The sequence below is a fragment of the Thalassophryne amazonica genome, chromosome 15 (assembly GCF_902500255.1).
Source record: "Thalassophryne amazonica chromosome 15, fThaAma1.1, whole genome shotgun sequence".
NCBI classification, from domain to species: domain Eukaryota; kingdom Metazoa; phylum Chordata; class Actinopteri; order Batrachoidiformes; family Batrachoididae; genus Thalassophryne; species Thalassophryne amazonica.
The window spans coordinates 86,218,680-86,235,183 of NC_047117.1; the positions used below are offsets into that span (position 1 = coordinate 86,218,680).

At 39.6% G+C, this 16,504-nt stretch overlaps 1 protein-coding gene across 1 annotated transcript in view; it reads right to left on the reverse strand.

Annotated features, from left to right (window-relative positions):
- LOC117526669 (solute carrier family 43 member 3-like) overlaps positions 1–15,011 on the reverse strand; it is a 50,884-nt gene extending 35,873 nt beyond the window's left edge. Inside the window, exons 1-7 of the mRNA XM_034188722.1 lie at positions 14,822–15,011; positions 7,726–7,855; positions 3,454–3,500; positions 3,280–3,356; positions 2,514–2,606; positions 2,268–2,407; positions 2,013–2,179 (exon numbers count right to left, since the gene is read on the reverse strand). Of these exons, the coding sequence (XP_034044613.1) occupies positions 2,013–2,179; positions 2,268–2,407; positions 2,514–2,606; positions 3,280–3,356; positions 3,454–3,500; positions 7,726–7,855; positions 14,822–15,011 (844 nt within the window). The remainder of the gene's footprint in view (positions 1–2,012; positions 2,180–2,267; positions 2,408–2,513; positions 2,607–3,279; positions 3,357–3,453; positions 3,501–7,725; positions 7,856–14,821) is intronic.
- Between the last annotated feature and the right edge of the window lie 1,493 nt (positions 15,012–16,504).

Consider the following 16,504-nt stretch of genomic DNA (forward strand, 5'->3'; position numbering starts at 1 on the left):
GCTCGTTACAAACATTTTATCTGTGCTATGGAGGCAGATAAAATCAAGGAAAGGCCAGCTGAGCTATCCGGTGATTTGAGTGACACTTCATGTGGCGTGGATAAGTTAAGGGCCAAAGAAAAAGGCATGTTAAATTAACTGCTAAAGCATTTATTGAAAATATTTAACAATTGCAAAAGACAGGAGAGCAAAGCGAAATAACACAAGTAATATAAAATTAAAGACGGAAAAGCTAATAGAAAGGGGAGATAAACTACAGGTTTAACTTGCTTTTTGATGATCTTGTAAAATTATGTGATGAAGCAAAGTGTGTCCACAATTCTGTGATGGGTATGTTACCTGAGGCTGAACAAGAAAAACACGAGGTGTGGTTCAAAGCCAGAATGTTGAACAGTAATGACATCATTGGTAAAGTACAATAATGGGTATCATGTGTTTAACAAAATGTCAAAATTAATGGTGCTAATGACCATAATATTGATGATTGTATTATCCCAGAGAACAGTGTTTTGGATGGGGAGGATCCTTGGGTCAACTGGTCCTACAGTCACTGGTCCTACGGGTCCACTGGTACTACCTTTTTATATTATTTGTTGGTGTATATTACAACCCAAAAAAGATTTTAAAGTTCACTCTAACTCTAACTCTAACCCGGACTAGTGAACCATAGGACTAGTGGACCATAGGACTAGTGGACCCTCAGACCTGTGGGAAGTTTCCATTTTGAATGAAGCCAGTAAACATTCAAGCAGAAAGAATGCTTGCAGTGGGATATTAAGCCCTACTTCTTCTGCAAAGCAGACAAGGCCAAACTGCTTGACTGTATGGCAGCTTTAAAGGAAAAACATGCTTTGGAGGAATGAGGGCAACAAATAAGGAGATGAAAAGAACAACAGAAGCTGGAAACTATGCTCGCTGAGTCTGCTGCTAAACTTGCAGTGTTCCGGGCTTTTGATAGTCATTCAAAGGTTTCAAATACAATGAATTCTTTCTTGGTAAGAAAAATGAGAAAATCTGCAATTGCAAATAACTTAGACCCAGTGGCAAAGGTCTTCAATCCAGTGGCACAAAGTAATCTCCAGCAGACACCAGGAGTCGTCACTGCAAGCCACCATTAAAAACTGGACTGCTGCCTCAGGGAATGAGCCAACACTTCATAAATAAATCAAAGGAGTGGACTAATTCAAACAGACAGAGCTTTCATGCACTGAGAAGAGAAACACTGATGCCAGCCCTCGAACTTTCTCAGCCCAGCACTCAGTCAAGGGATCTAAAGCAGTCTGGAGACTTTTTCACAGAAATGAAAAAACAAAATAAAATTCTATCAGACCTTGTTCAACAGCAGCATCTGTCATCATTGACGGCAAGAGAGATTTCTTTGTTTAACGGAGATCTTCTACAGCAGAGGTGAACACGTGTACCTACGATAAAAAATTACAGATCTCTCCATTCTTTGTGGGTGGAAAAACTTCAGCAAAATCGACAGTGGATCAAATACTTATTTACTTCACTGTACCCCATGCAGACCATCATGCCTAAACAGAAACCCTTGCACCACTCCACAATGATTATTCCAAAATGTTGGTTATCTTGGTTCCTGACTTTTTTCCCTTTGGAGTCCCCCAACCACCTTATTTGTATCAAAGAAGGGCAGAGCTTATGCAAAACAATAAATGAGGAAGTGAAACAGCAAGAGAACCTTTGGGCTTATTGACAAAATGATGCTCTGGACAGCTTAGGTTCATGACTAAGTTACCATAGTAAAGGACTGACCTTAATTTATCTCAATTTGTGAAACAGAAAACTCAGAGTTTCCCTCCAATTCAGGCTGAACAAACTCAGAGTTTTAACTAAACCTGCTTTCTGAAACAAGCCCCAATTGTGAAGATCCTCAGCAAACAGCAACTGTCAAGAGAAATAATTTATATTGATTTGTTCCTTTGAAAGTCAAACGATCGAGTGTCTTCTCCCTGAGCTTCAGCCATATGTAGGTTTTGTTTTAAAGTTATTACCTTCCTCTTCCTTGGGCTCATGCTGCGTCTGTGCACCATCCTGTTCACATGGCAAAGCCACAAGTTTTATTCCTTTTTCCATATTTTTATTATGTACACGGCCATTTTCAGGGTTCTTCTGCTCGCTCCTCTCTTCTCTTCCTCCCCTTTGGATGGGACATCTTATCCTGTCAAAGGAAGACAGATTTAATATGTGAATAAGCATAAAGAATGTGCAGGAATAGAACCTGAGGTCAAGGTTGAAATATTTCTGACCCATAAGTGTATGTTTCTGGCAGCGGGTACGGGATGTGTCCGGAGGGCAAAAGGAAGAGGGTCCGGATGATGGGGATAATGGAACACACTGACAGGAAAATAAAAGATGAATGGACTGACACTCCTGCTTCCTGCAGCAACTTTAAGAAAAAACAAACAAACAAACAAAAAAAAACATTGAAATTTGTATACAAATAAATTGTGGTTAATTCCCAGTAAAAGTACATTTGCAGCTGAGATCATTACCTTTATGATGACAAAAATCCCAGCAGAGGTGGTTTGGAGTCCTTCGTATATGCCGATGATGGTCGAGTGATGAGTGTAAAAAAGGTTCCCCACCTGAATGGACAATAAGAGAACATTTATGTTCCCATCAGTTTTCTCATCACACATTTCACATGTGAACATGAATGCATGTTAAAGGTCATCAGTTTCCTGCCAAATGATACACACTCCACTGGACTCCACTTTGGAATCATCTTTGAAGGACTTTAGCCCCTGTGTTGACTCTGTGCAGCCTGGGGTCCTTTTCTTGGCACATTATTGATATGATATCTGCATTTACAATTTTTTTTGTCTGTTCTTGTCCCAGTCAAGTTTTGAGTTCCACTACAACTTCCACAAAACATATGCACACATATGTAATTAGGTACCTGAGTTGGCAGTGTGAGGTCAAAATGACCAAAAGGTTAAAATAAGTTGTTTTAGAGCGATGCACGACACATCTGCACCCACAGTGTGAAAGCCCCATAAAGGTGACATTTTTGCACTAGATAGCATAAATAGCATAAATGGTAAACAATAAAGGCTCAAGTGGTGAACTGTGGGGAACACCGTTGCTGATGGAAAAGAAATGGGAGATTCTTATATTTAATGCACTGAAATATATCAGTGGGACACTTAGAAAAACTGTTAATTGCTTGTTCAGACAGACCTGCATCAAAATGCTTTGAAAATAAAACTGCAATCAGCCAGGACTCACTTTGTGGTTGAATGTAGACTGATCACAAACCTGAACATTGGTCATGAAGAGCATTGATCCGGCAAAACCAAGAAGCACTTCTGCAGGATACAGTAACACAGATGTTTCTGTGTATGAAAGAAAACAGAATAAGAGGCCTGAGAGGCAAATCTACGCTGCTCATATCTGTGATAGAAAAGTAGAATTTATTAAAATAAAAAAAACCTTTGTTTGACAGAATGACAATCAGTGTCCCACAGGTGTAAAGAGATCTGCAGATAGATGATGACAGAAACATAGATTACATTTTAACCTGTCAGAGTTGCAAAGAAAATCCACTGATCTATTTTGTTCATATTTTTTGTTGTCTTTCTCCATTTTTGTGGTCAAAAATAGAAAGGACAGAGTCAAAACAAAACTGCCTGCATCTGGTTTCACAGGGTCGTACCATTCCTCTTCAGGGACAGTTAGGTAATTAAACTTACACTTCTGTTCTCAGCTCATTTCTCTAGGCAGTAGAAGTTAGCTTAGCTGATAAGGTTCACATTCTCCTCAAAACAACAACAAGGCATTTCACACAGTAAATGATCAGTGATTCACTTAGAAAATGAAAACCCACATACAATGTATAAGAAAGACATTATAAATAATAACACATATTTACAATTTCTCTAACATTTCCCTCCTGTTTATCAATTGTAATGTCTATATTCCCATTATCACAAATCTGCCTCTTCCATTTCATAGATTTCCAGCAGTTTGGTCATATCCATAGATGCATTACATCTTACACTCAGAGGAGTCAATGTTTTCTCCAGACATCACAACAATTATATTTTCCCATCTAGGTGGTACGACAAGTATCAAGATCAGACTGTAACAGAGCTATATAGTCACGATCTAGCAGCAAGCTGTTTACTGTGCCTGAAATAATTTGCTGAATTAATGATCATATGAATGATGCCATAACACTCAGCAGGCCCAGTATTACAATAATTGGGATAAGCAGTTTTAACAGGATGTGATACCATGGCCCAGAAATGAGCCATGAGTACCAGGTATTATCCATAATAAAATTCTTACTCATGGCATCTCTCAAAAGGGTTAAATTTTGGATGGCCAGACCTATACAGTGGAGTTCACAAAGTAGCTAAATTGATAATTTAGAGTTTCCACCTGTAGCATTTTCTCTGCACGGCTTGGGGTGTCAGTGAAAAAATGAGTTTTTGTGATGAATGAATACTTTTGTTGTTATAGTTTGCAATTGTTAGAAGACAGGATAGTACAAATTACTCCTTTGAACAGTTTAGACCTCAATATAGCCAGCTAATCTTAGCATATCTATCCAGCTAGCTTAGATAATTAGAATGCAGCTGGATCAAAAACCTATTTCTGAGTTGGAGTGATTGACAATAAAGTAATTTGATAATATGCATTAACCAGTTGTACATAATTCAATATGTAGTGGACACTGTGGACATAATTCACCATGCACTATTATCATTTATGGTAAGTGTGTTCTGTGTTGTAGGTTTGACAATGAGCTGAGGTGCATGCTGCACACATCATAATGTGTCTCAATCAGGGTTACAGGGATGCTGTTCCGTTGCTGTTCTTGTGCCGTTACTATTGTGTTATTGTGGGAAGTGCCAAGGTTTGTTCTGTTCAGTTTTTAGTATTAACATTGGAATAAAAAGTCTGTGGGTCACAGCTGTCTTATCTTGCACCGACTTTGTGAAATGATCTCCCTGCATCAATAAAAGCCAGATCTTGTAGAGACTTTCAAGTCCAGACTTAAGATGCACTTATTTTCTGTTTCATATGCCTAGCATACTGGCATATTATGGTACTGTGCTTCCTACCCTTTAAATTCATTTTATTAGTAAACAGAGCAGGTCTGGGTTTTTTAGTGAAGCTTAGGTCAAGTGGCCGGCGATCTCCTTAGTTTTTCTTATGTTTTTTTTTTTTTTTTTTTTGCTTAATATTGACAAATTATACCTTATTTGTTGTCTTTCTGCCACCTGATTCTGTTATTTTTCTCTCTTTGTTTGAGGTGTGGCTCCATCCAGAAGTGGGAGTGGGTGTCTTCTTCTGCAAGCCTGCTATTCTGGACACAAGCATGGACTCCTAAAATTTCATGTGTATTTTTATTGTCAATTGTGTTGGTAGCAGTCTGGTCTGCTTGAGGTTTCTTCCTCAAATCATCAGTGGGAGTTTTTCCTCACCACTGTCACCTGTGTGCTTGCTCTAGGGGTTGGTAAGGTTAGAACTTACTTGTGTGAAGCACCTTGAGGCAGCTTTGTTGTGATTTGGCGCTATATAAATTAAATAAATTGAAAATAAATTGAACATTGAACATGGAATAAGTGACACATCGCTGTGGGAAATTGTCCATCTTTTTCACCCATCACAATTTCCACACTGGTGACCCTGACAATTATCTTTTTGTCATTTTTAAAGGACATTCTGAATTATCATGATGGCAAATGCTGTGTCGTTGAAGCTTCCACAGTTTATGGAATAGCCAGCTTTGGCTTGGTTTGCTGAGATGAAGGCGAAATTTGCATAATGTGAGATTACTGTGGACAATACCAAATACTATTATGTCATGTCAACCCTCAGAAGTTGCACATCGTCAAGAGTGGTTAGTCTCCTGAAAATCCCCCTGCAGTGGATAAGTATGCAGCTCTAAAGGCTTACTTGTTCAAGATGTTGGAACTTTCTGATGCTGAGAGGGCTAGCAGGCTATTTTCTCTGCACTGCTTGGGGTGTCAGTGAAAAATTATTTTTCCCCCATGTCTGCATACTGGTCAGGCTCATCCATCGCCTGCTGGCCTGTGTTGATAGAACAGGTGATGTTTCTCCGAGTCCAAAACATCTGATTGTTTCCCAGACTGACTGAAGGCCATGTCTGTATTATGGATTTGTTTTACTAAGGCAGGGGACCTTAACATGGCTCTCGGGGTTGCAAAGATCAGAAGACTCTCTGTTTTATGTTTGTTTGCATGTGCATTGGGAGTCCCTCCAGGTATACCTGTTAATGTGCTTAAACTGCAATTAAATCTTTCTCTCTGCATTGTATATTGATTCCTGATGGTCCCTGCTCACTGGTCTCATTTCTCTGCTGGCTTCATCACAAAAATTTCACAACAGTGGGACAGCAAAGACCAACATATTGTATCTGTGGTGAATTCTGAGATGTAAGAGAGGTGTCGCTGTTGGCACGTGGTCCAAGGTTAGACATCTTAGCCGTGGCAAATAGCAATGGTTTGTGATCAATGAAAGCTGTAAACTGCCGGCCCTCCAGCAATGAACTGAAGCATTGAACAGTGAGGTTAAGGGTAAGCAGCTCCAAGTCACTGGGGCGTAACTGTTGTCGAAAGAAAGGAAGCAGTTGCCAGGCACCATTCACCCACTGCTCATGCACTGCACCCACATGATAGTCTGACACATCTGTGGTGATTAATTCTGGGACCTCCAGTGACGGATGTTCCAGCATCATCACGTCAGCCAGAGCAGCTTAAGCATCTGCGAATGCCCTTTCTGTCTCAGTGGACCAATCCACCGGGTGTTTGGTTGATTTTTGCCTTCATGGCCTCATGGAGGGACCTCATGACCACAGCAGCTTTGGGAATGAATTGGTGGTAAAAGTTCACCAGTGTTTGTTTGTTCCTCTACATCTCCCGGGTCATTTGCCCAGTTTCCACCAGACTTGCCATGTGGATGAATGTCCAGTCCAGATTTGCCAGGAAAGTGTTGGTTCTGGAAAAGCTCAAGCTCAATGGCGTCAAAGGTTAAAAAGAAAACAAAAACAAAAACTTGAACTTTCTTTCTTTACTGTAACACCGGCCAAACTTTACACACATATGGAGGTGGGTTCTGGAAATTCATGCATGACACCAAATTCAGAAAAGGACATTCACTGGAGTCAAGGTCATTGGGGTCACAGGTCAAAATGCTGTTTTGTTTTGTTTTTTTTCACTTCAATTTAGCGCAAACATGCTACACATATGGAGGTAAGTTCCAGAATTGCCCTGCAAGATCAAATTTACCAAAGAGGGCAAAGGTCATGGATTCCGGTCTCAGGTCCATTTGCTGATTTATACCAAACTTGGTCTGTCAATGAAGGTCAACCATGAAATTGAACTTAAAGAATTTATTTTGGTGATGGTCAAGGAATTTAACAATATGTGCATTCCAAAATTGCCCAGTGAAGGTCAGCCAGAGGTCAATCATTTGAGTGAAAGTCAAAGTCACTGGGGTCAGATGTCAGATTGCTGAGGTCCTTACTGTCTTTATGCAGATGGGTTCTGTTACTAAGGAAATGCTAATGTTTGCATGTGCAGACAAGGTCCAAGACAATCAGGGCATTTAAAAAAATAATTATTTTGTAATGTGGACAAATGAAAACTTGGGCTTTGTACAAGTAGCACAGTATGACACTTGTATGAAGGACAAAATGCAGAACAAAGAATAAAATGCAATTTTTGTGCTTACATAGCAATTATCCTTGTTACCATTGTTCCACAGTGGTCAAATACAAATCCACTTGGGAAGAAGGATGCAGAATTGAGAAAGGTAGCAATCAACAAGACGTTTGAGAAGTCATTATCCTGACCGCGACAATCTGTACAAAGGAAAGACAGGCATAAACGAGGAAAAGAGGTAAGTATTCAAACCTTCAACATGATCACATTTAGAAACATCAAAAATAAAAATGTGACACCTTTGTTTTCGCTTCCATTTTTCATGAGTGAAGTAAATGATAGAAGATATCTTCAAGGCACACAAAATTGAATTTAATTGAACCTTTTATAACCAGGTTTATCCAGCTGAGATCGAGATCTCTTTAACAAGGGACAACTGGACAATTATAAAGTTTCCAATTCACCTCAAATCTGGTTTAACAGTATATCTTCCCCCCTGAATATCTTTCTCCCCACCCTTTAATGGTAACATTCCTGCAGGGCAGCACTGATTAAAGCTTATCCAAACCGTGACAAGGCCCAATCAGGTTAGAGCAACTTTTAAAGTCTATTTCTCATGGATGTCTTATGGTCCCAGATGAAGCCCAGTTTCACTGACAGTGAACCATGTTGATATTCTTTCTGTATCCATCTATAGTTATCTACAATAGTAACATTTCCTGTTCTGAAATATATTATCAGCCTTCTAAATATACTCTACAAATATATGGACGTGTTTGACACACTGAAATATTGAACATCTGTCCATGATGAGGTGGGGGTAAGATATTGTGACTTGCCCAGCTAACACATAACATTTTGGTAACATTATATATATATTGGTTATATTTAGGTTATGGTTATCAGAAACATTTCTAGAATGTTTTCATCATGTTATTACTTCCTTTTATATTTTGACAAGTCATATTTATACTTGAGGGCAATTTAACAAATATGTTAATTCTAGTCTCATTGTCTTTCTTTCCCCAAATTTCTGTCAGTGATTAGATTATGACTTTAGGTAATGTTTATCAGAATGTTCTAGAAATGTTTGGATGAAACATATCTTTAGGTTATTTTATGCATCATCGGGCACCTTGTCCTCACACACCTCAAGGTCATCTCTGACCCCCACCTGGATCCCCTGCAGTTTGCCTACAGAGCCAACAGGTCAGCTGACGACGCTGTCCACATGGCCCTCCACCTCATCCTCCAGCATCTGGACTCCCCAGGAACCCATGCCAAGATTATGTTTGTGGACTTTAGCTCTGCTTTCAATACATTCATCCCGGCCCTGCTGCAGGACATGCTCTCTCAGCTTGGTGTGCCCGACTCCACCTGCAGGTGAATCACTGACTTCCTGTCCAACAGAAGGCAGCACATGAAGCTGGGGGAGCATGGCTCCAACATACGGTCCATCAGTACCGGATCCCACCAAGGCTGTGTTCTTTCCCCCTACTCTTCTCCCTGTACACCAACAGCTGCACCTCTAGTCACCAGTCTGTAAATCTCCTGAGGTTCACAGACAATACAACCCTCATCTGACTCATCTCTGATGGGAACAAGTCTGCCTACAGACGGGAGATCGATCACCTGGTGCCCTGGTGCAAACAGAACAATCTGGAGGTCAATGCCCTCAAGATAGTGGAGATGGTTGTTGACTTCAGGAAGAACCCAGTCCCGGCCAGCTCCATTACCCTGTGTGACTCCTCAGCCGCCATTGTAAAGTCATTGCATTCCCTGGGGACGTGTTGCAATCCAATCGGGATATCATCATTTGCCCTGCCGACAAGGGGTTGCTGTTGTTACAGGGTTATAGAACTATGGACGTAGTATTTTGAAACTTCGAAATGATTGATTCATCTCATAAAAAAGTCTGGATTACAGAAAAAGAGAAGACTTTTCTTTTAAGTGACCACCCTCGCTGCCCAGTATTCTATGGTTTACCTAAAATTCATAAACGATTGAATGATCCTCCTCTATGACCTATAAAACTATTCATGGACTAGCACCTTCTTACTTAGGTGACCTACTTAAACCCTACATACTGGCCCAGGCTCTGCGTTCTCAGGGTGTAGGACTACTTTGTGTCCCTAGGGAGAATAAAAATCTGCAGGTCACAGAGCTTTCTCTTATCATGTACCTTTTTTGGTGCATGATCAGAGATGCTTTTTGGAATTATCTCCTTGCATCAATAAAACAGTTAGATTCTGTAGAGACTTTCAAATCCACACTTAAGAAGCACTTATTTTCCCTTTCGTATGGCTGGGATAGTGGAATAGTATGTTACTATGCTTTTAAATTCTCTTTTATGAATCTTTTAAATTCATTTTATGAGGAAATGGAGCGGTGCTGCAGCCTCATCTTTATCGAGATTCTGCGTCTTTTAGTGACGCTTTGGGCTAGTGGCCGGCGATCACCCTAGTATTTCTTCTGCTTTTCTTGTTGCTTAATGCTGACAAATTATACTGTATTTGTTGTCTTTCTGATGTCTGACTTTGTATTTTTTCTCTCTGTTTGAGGTATGGCTCCATCCAGAGATGGGAGTGGTATCTGTTTCTGTGCACCAGCAACATTTCCTGTATATTAGTTTTGTGAATTGTTTTGTAAATTGTGTTGGTAGCATGGCCCAAGCAGACAGTCACCCCTTTGAGTCTGGTCTGCTTGAGGTTTCTTCCTCAAATCATCTGGAAGAGTTTTTCCATACCACTGTCGCCTATGTTCTTGCTCTGGGGGTTGGTAAGGTTAGACCTTACTTGTGTGAAGCACCTTGATGGAACTTTGTTGTGATTTGATGCTATATAAATAAAAATAAATTGAAAACTGAGGTGAGCAAGGAAACTTTTTGTCACCCTCCCCTCTGGCAGATGGCTGAGGTCCATCAGGATGAAAACCTCAAGACACAAAAACAGCTTCTTTCTGTCCACAGCTAAACTTATAAATAATGCTAGACACCATTTACCCTGCCTTCTCCACTCCAACCAAGTACAGACTGATCATCCCTAACTCTTCATATGCATACCTGCACAGCCCCATTCCCCTATATATATCTGACAGTAAACATATTTTTGCCCATTTGTCAATCTGAGTCCTTCATTTCTTACAGAAGTATTTTTCCTTTTCTTTTTATTGTTGTTTATGTGCCTATTACTTATTACAGAAGTATTTTCTTTTATTGCTGTTTATGCACCAATGACATCAGATCAAATTCCTTGTATATGAGAACTTACTTGGCAATAAATTTGATTCAGATTCTGATTACCAGAATGTTCTGGGAACCATAAAGAAACTTTCCTGAAAAATGTTCCCAGAATGTTAGGAGTAACATTCTCAAAATGTTTGTGTTAACATTATTGTCAAATGTTCAAGGAACCAAAAAGAAACTTTCCTGAAAAATGTTCCCAAAACAGTTCTGACATTCTCAGAATGTTTGTGCTAACATTACTATCAAAGTTCTGGTAACCAAAAAAAAAAAAAAAAAAATCCTCCCCTCTGAAACATTCCGAGGATTTAAGCACTGGTCCCACCAAATAATCACTCATCACTCATCTTCAACCGTTTTTCTGGGTTTGGGTCACGGGGGCACCAGCTCCAGCAGGGGACCCTAGACTTCCCTTCCCCGGGCCACATTGACCACCTCTGACTGGGGGAACCTGAGGTGTTCCCAGGACAGTATGGAGATATAATCTCTCCACCTTGTCCTGGGTCTTCTCCAGGGTCTCCTCCCAGATGGACATCCCTGGAACACCTCCCTAGGCAGACGCACAGGGGGCATCCTTACTAGATGCCTGAACCACCTCAGCTGGCTCCTTTCAATGCAAAGGAGCAGAGACTCCACTCTGGGCTCCCCAAGGATGACCAAACTTCTCACCCTTTCTCTAAGGGAGACACCAGCCACCCTCCTGAGGAAGCACATTTCGGCTGCTTGTACCCATGAGGTAGTTCTTTCAGTCATGACCCAACCCTCATGACCACAGGTGAGAGTAGGAACAAAGATTGACCAGTAGATCGAGAGCTTCACCTTTTGGCTCAGTTCCCTTTTTGTCACAAAAGTACAGTAGAGCGAATGCAATACTGCCCCTGCTGCACCGATTCTCTGGCCAATCTCAAGCTCCATTGTCCCCTCATTCGTGAACAAGACCCCGAGGTACTTGAACTCCTTCACTTGGGGCAAGACCATATTCCCAACCTGTAGTAAGCAATCCATCAGTTTCCTGCTGAGAACCATGGCACCAGATTTAGAGGTGCTGATCCTCATCCCAGCCGCTTCACACTCGGCTGTGAACCGATCCAGTGAGTGTTGGAGGTCACCGGCCAATGAAGCCAACATGACCACATCATATACAAAAAGCAGTGATGAGACCTTGAGCCCACGAATAATGAGCCACGTATGGATTTGTCAGAAATTCAGTGATTATTTGAACAATGAGCCACGTATATGAACATTGCACAATTAAAAAACACTGCATGTGAGTCATTGAGTCAGTGCACACAGCGCAGCTCATCTGATCGATTATAATGAGATGTTAAAGCTATCATAAACACACTTTTACAGCTGCTCATAAGAAGGAATGAACATGCAACTGTTTTACCAAATCATCAGTTTCATCAGGTGTTTTCTGAGAGAAAATTATTAAGCCGCACTGTCCAGTGCACACAGCATGGCATCCAGATGAACAAATCGGGTGGGACTGTCATGAAGAAGTGTGCGAGAATGCAGAGTCAAAATATCCTATCAAAATAGCCTGTCCTGTCCTCGTAGCTGCCAGGTACTCATATAATGGGCTTCTTACAGCCCTGTACTCACCACTAACGTCCTTGTGTGTCCTCGTAGTACCCTGTACACGAACTGCGCCAAGCTGTTTTGCTAAATTTTGAACTTATCGAAATTAGTGCCACACTCAGAGATGAGCCTCATTAGCCAAATATTCTGCCTCTAAGAGCCTCTAAAAGCCATTATTATTATTTATTATTCATTGTTTAGCGATGGGGATTCATGCTCTCTCGCCTTTCATGTATAAAGCCATATGCACTATCTTCCAGTTGTTAACCTGAACTAACAACCAGCAGATAGTGTATAAGGGAGCAACACTGGTGCTTCTTTTTAATTCAGTCTTGTGGTTCCACTGCAAAATTCACCTGGCTGCTGTGGCAGATCAAGATACTGATTTAAGAGCCTGATTATTGCAAAAATTTGCCTTGAACTGTTCACAATAAAAGCCCAGTCTAAAATGTGTATTTGATCTTGAAAAATGATCTTTCCTAGTGGAAGAATTTGGATGTGATGGCTGGTGTGGTTTATATCTGCTCTGCAGTTGTCAGACTGGTTTTAAATGATGTTGGAGGCATATTTGGTAAGAGAAATGAATATTTAGTTCACAGTCAACATTCCTGTAGTCAGCATACCAGTCGCACACTCCCTCAAAAAGTGTGACATCTGTCAAATTGCGTTAAAGCCGTAGCGCCTCGTCTCTGGAACGAACTCCCTCCATCCCTGCGATCCCTGGACTCTGTTGAGATGTTCAAAAAGCAACTAAAGACTCTACTTTTTAAACAGGCTTTTCATGGCCAATAATCTTTTAGTACTGAGTGTTTTACTGTATATTTTTATTGTTTTACCTTGTAAAGCGCTTTGTGACCCCTGTCTGTGAAAAGCGCTATATAAATAAAGTTTACTTATTTACTTACTTAATAAACCAGCACATTTTGGAGTACAATGCACACGTGCATAATGATCATGACTTCAATATTGTAATCCAATGCATGAAAACTGGGAACAAAATGTGTTGCATTTGTGTATGTTATGTACCTCCTCAAACTGTTTTCGCCCCTGTTGGTATGTTTGTCTGTTTGTGAACAGTCTGGAGCCCATAATTTTTCATATATCGTTATGAAACTTTTACTGAAGGTTCATATCCTGATAGGCAAGAAGTGATTCAATTTGTAAATTTGATCTGACATTGAAAATCCCTTTTGATTTATATTTTGTATTATATTTGAAGTTATGAAAAATCGATTCTAATTTTGATATTTTAATCTTTTTTTTCCTAAGGTAAAAATTTGTGGAATTGAAAACTAGTGTTGGCGGAGGTTTGCGCTCTACAAGCATGGTGTTCTATTTTATAGAAGCTTTGTCAGTGGCCTGCAAATACCGCATTTTCCAAAGGTTTTTTTTTACGAGTTTAGGAGGTCCTGTGTCTTATACGCAGTTGTGACCTATAAACCGAAACATAACTTATTTATGTAATTCTAATAACATTCTAATGGCTATGAATACTGGACTTTCCCAGGAATCAAAGCACTAAACAAAACCATGGAAGTAGAGAAATGGAATACCAACTTCTAATCTTGGACGCTGCTGTTGTGCCACGTATGTACGAGAGGAGTTTGGGTTCTTTACTTCCGATATCAAACATCACAAAATAAGGTTAAAGATTAACATATATTTTGATCAATTAATCTGAATAATTTTCCAACCCTTACATTTTGTAGCTGCTCCGATTATCGCTGACAAAGTCATGCTGCTCTCAAAATGAAAATGCATCGTTGGTGCTGCACTGTTATTGCTGCGAAGGTTTGAAAAACAACCGGTTAAGTTGAACAATCAAGACATAGCCCACATATCCCATGTCTGGAACTATTTCAACAAAATAGCTTCTATAAAATATAGATCTTGCAGTCGATTAGCAACAAGGCAAGATTTAAAAAACAGTTAGACAGTTTTATTCAGTCAGCTAAGGGAAGAGAAACCCTACACTTTTATTTGTTTTTGATATGATTTTTGGTCCAAAAGACTAGCTTATCCTCTAGTCCATTATTTTGTAGTCCAAATCTCAGGGCTAACTTTGTTGTTGTTTTCTTGTCCAAAACTTGGTGCTACATTTGTTTCTCTACTTCCATGATAAAATAAACTAATAATAAAAGAATAAATCTCCATTGTTAAAAAGTACATTTCAACAGTGCACAAAATATCAAAGAGCTGATAATATAGAAAAATGTGTGATTTGTGCTCCACTACAACTCATATGTGGAGTTTTCCTCTTCAGGATGCATTTTTAGAATTTGGAAAATACAGTCTATGCACAAGTGAGTAAAACAGAGAAAGTGAATGATGTATTTGTCCGTACCTCTATAGACAGAGTGGTTTTTTGTTGTGATGTTTGTACAGTGTTCGGAAAAGTAGCCATTGACTTTGAAGACAAACACCAGAGAAGCCCAGCAGAGCAGGAACCCAGTGAAGAGCAAGATCTCTAAAAATGCTGACAGCAGAGTCACCCAGTGCTGCACATTTGTTTTTCTTCTTTGACATTCACACATCCTGGAAAGTGTTGGTTTCCTTCTGAGGTGATTCAGAGGTTTTACAACCTTACCGGTAGGATCACAAAATAAACCTAGAAAAGAGTGAGTTGAGGATATATCAGGACTCAATACAAACACTTTGCTGATTGTAGTCTGAAGAACATTGATGATTTATTTCTGTTGATATATAAATTTAACCTGACCATAAAAAATTACATGCACAGCTGATGACTGAACAGCTGCAGAAATGTGAACAATTGGTGGAAAAAACAACTTAAAATAAAACTAGTCTCAGATCTCAGACACTAAGCAGTGCAGGTTGTGGTTAGAACTTCGATGGGAGACCTCTTTGGAACACCAGCAGCTGTGTGTGTTTCTCCAGGTGAAACTGGCAGGACGGGCATCCGGGGGTAAAACTTGTGCCAAATACCAATGTGGATCTGGCTGTATCTGCTGTGGCGACCCCAAATAAAAACAGGAGCAGCCAAATGATCAACTACAAATGAATGATATAAGGTAGCTAATGAGTGTTGGGAGAGGAGGTCTTGTGCTTTATACAAAATTTCAGTGGCTTTTGACATTTTACATTTAACATAATTCATATGTTTTCCAACTTAATTTATCATCAATAACAACACCAAGAAATTTAGTTTCACTTACAAGTTCAATTTCAGTATCGTGTACTAATACATTTCTGCATAAATTCTTGGGCTTATTTCCAGATATGATACACTTTAATTTACTAAAATGAAGTGATAATTCATTTGAATCAGACCATTCTTTGAACTTCTGTAGTTCCCTCTCCATCATGTCCAGAACCTGTCCCAAATGATCCTCACAGTCATATCATCAGCAAATAAAATGCAACTCACAAACCTAGAAACCAAACATATGTCATATGTCATTTAGAGCATAAAGTCAATGATAATGTTAATTTAGCAGGGAAAATGATGGATTGACTTGTTTAAAATGTAATTTTTTGTAAATAACAATTTTATAAAATACAGTTGAGAGCTTGTCCTACAGTGTTATTTATAGCTTTTTTTTTCACAGAATAATTCTGGGTACCATAGCCACAGTTTTTTAATTTGTGAATATATTTTACTCAGGAAGTGGTACAAAGTTCCTCTTTGTAAATATAACTGATACAAACTGTCAGTGAAGCTCATAAATGAGCAGATGGCTCAGGGTGGACAGAAAAGATAGTATAAGGTCACGTGGAGCTGAATTTGCGCTGAGATGCTGATATGATTTTGTTATTTGGGTTTTAATTTTCATCTATTATGTAATTTTTTGGATGGATGGGTGCTATGTGTTGGATGTGTTGTTTGTGCAGCAGACCCTCTGCCCAACACAAATTTCTCCCTATGGAGACTAATAAAGATACTTTGACATCTCTGGCACACTCAAAAAGTGAACTGGAAACTTCTCAAACCATTTAAAGCAATAACGATGAAAAAATATACAGGTTTATTTTTACAAAATATCTATATTCCTTCAAAACTCTAGAC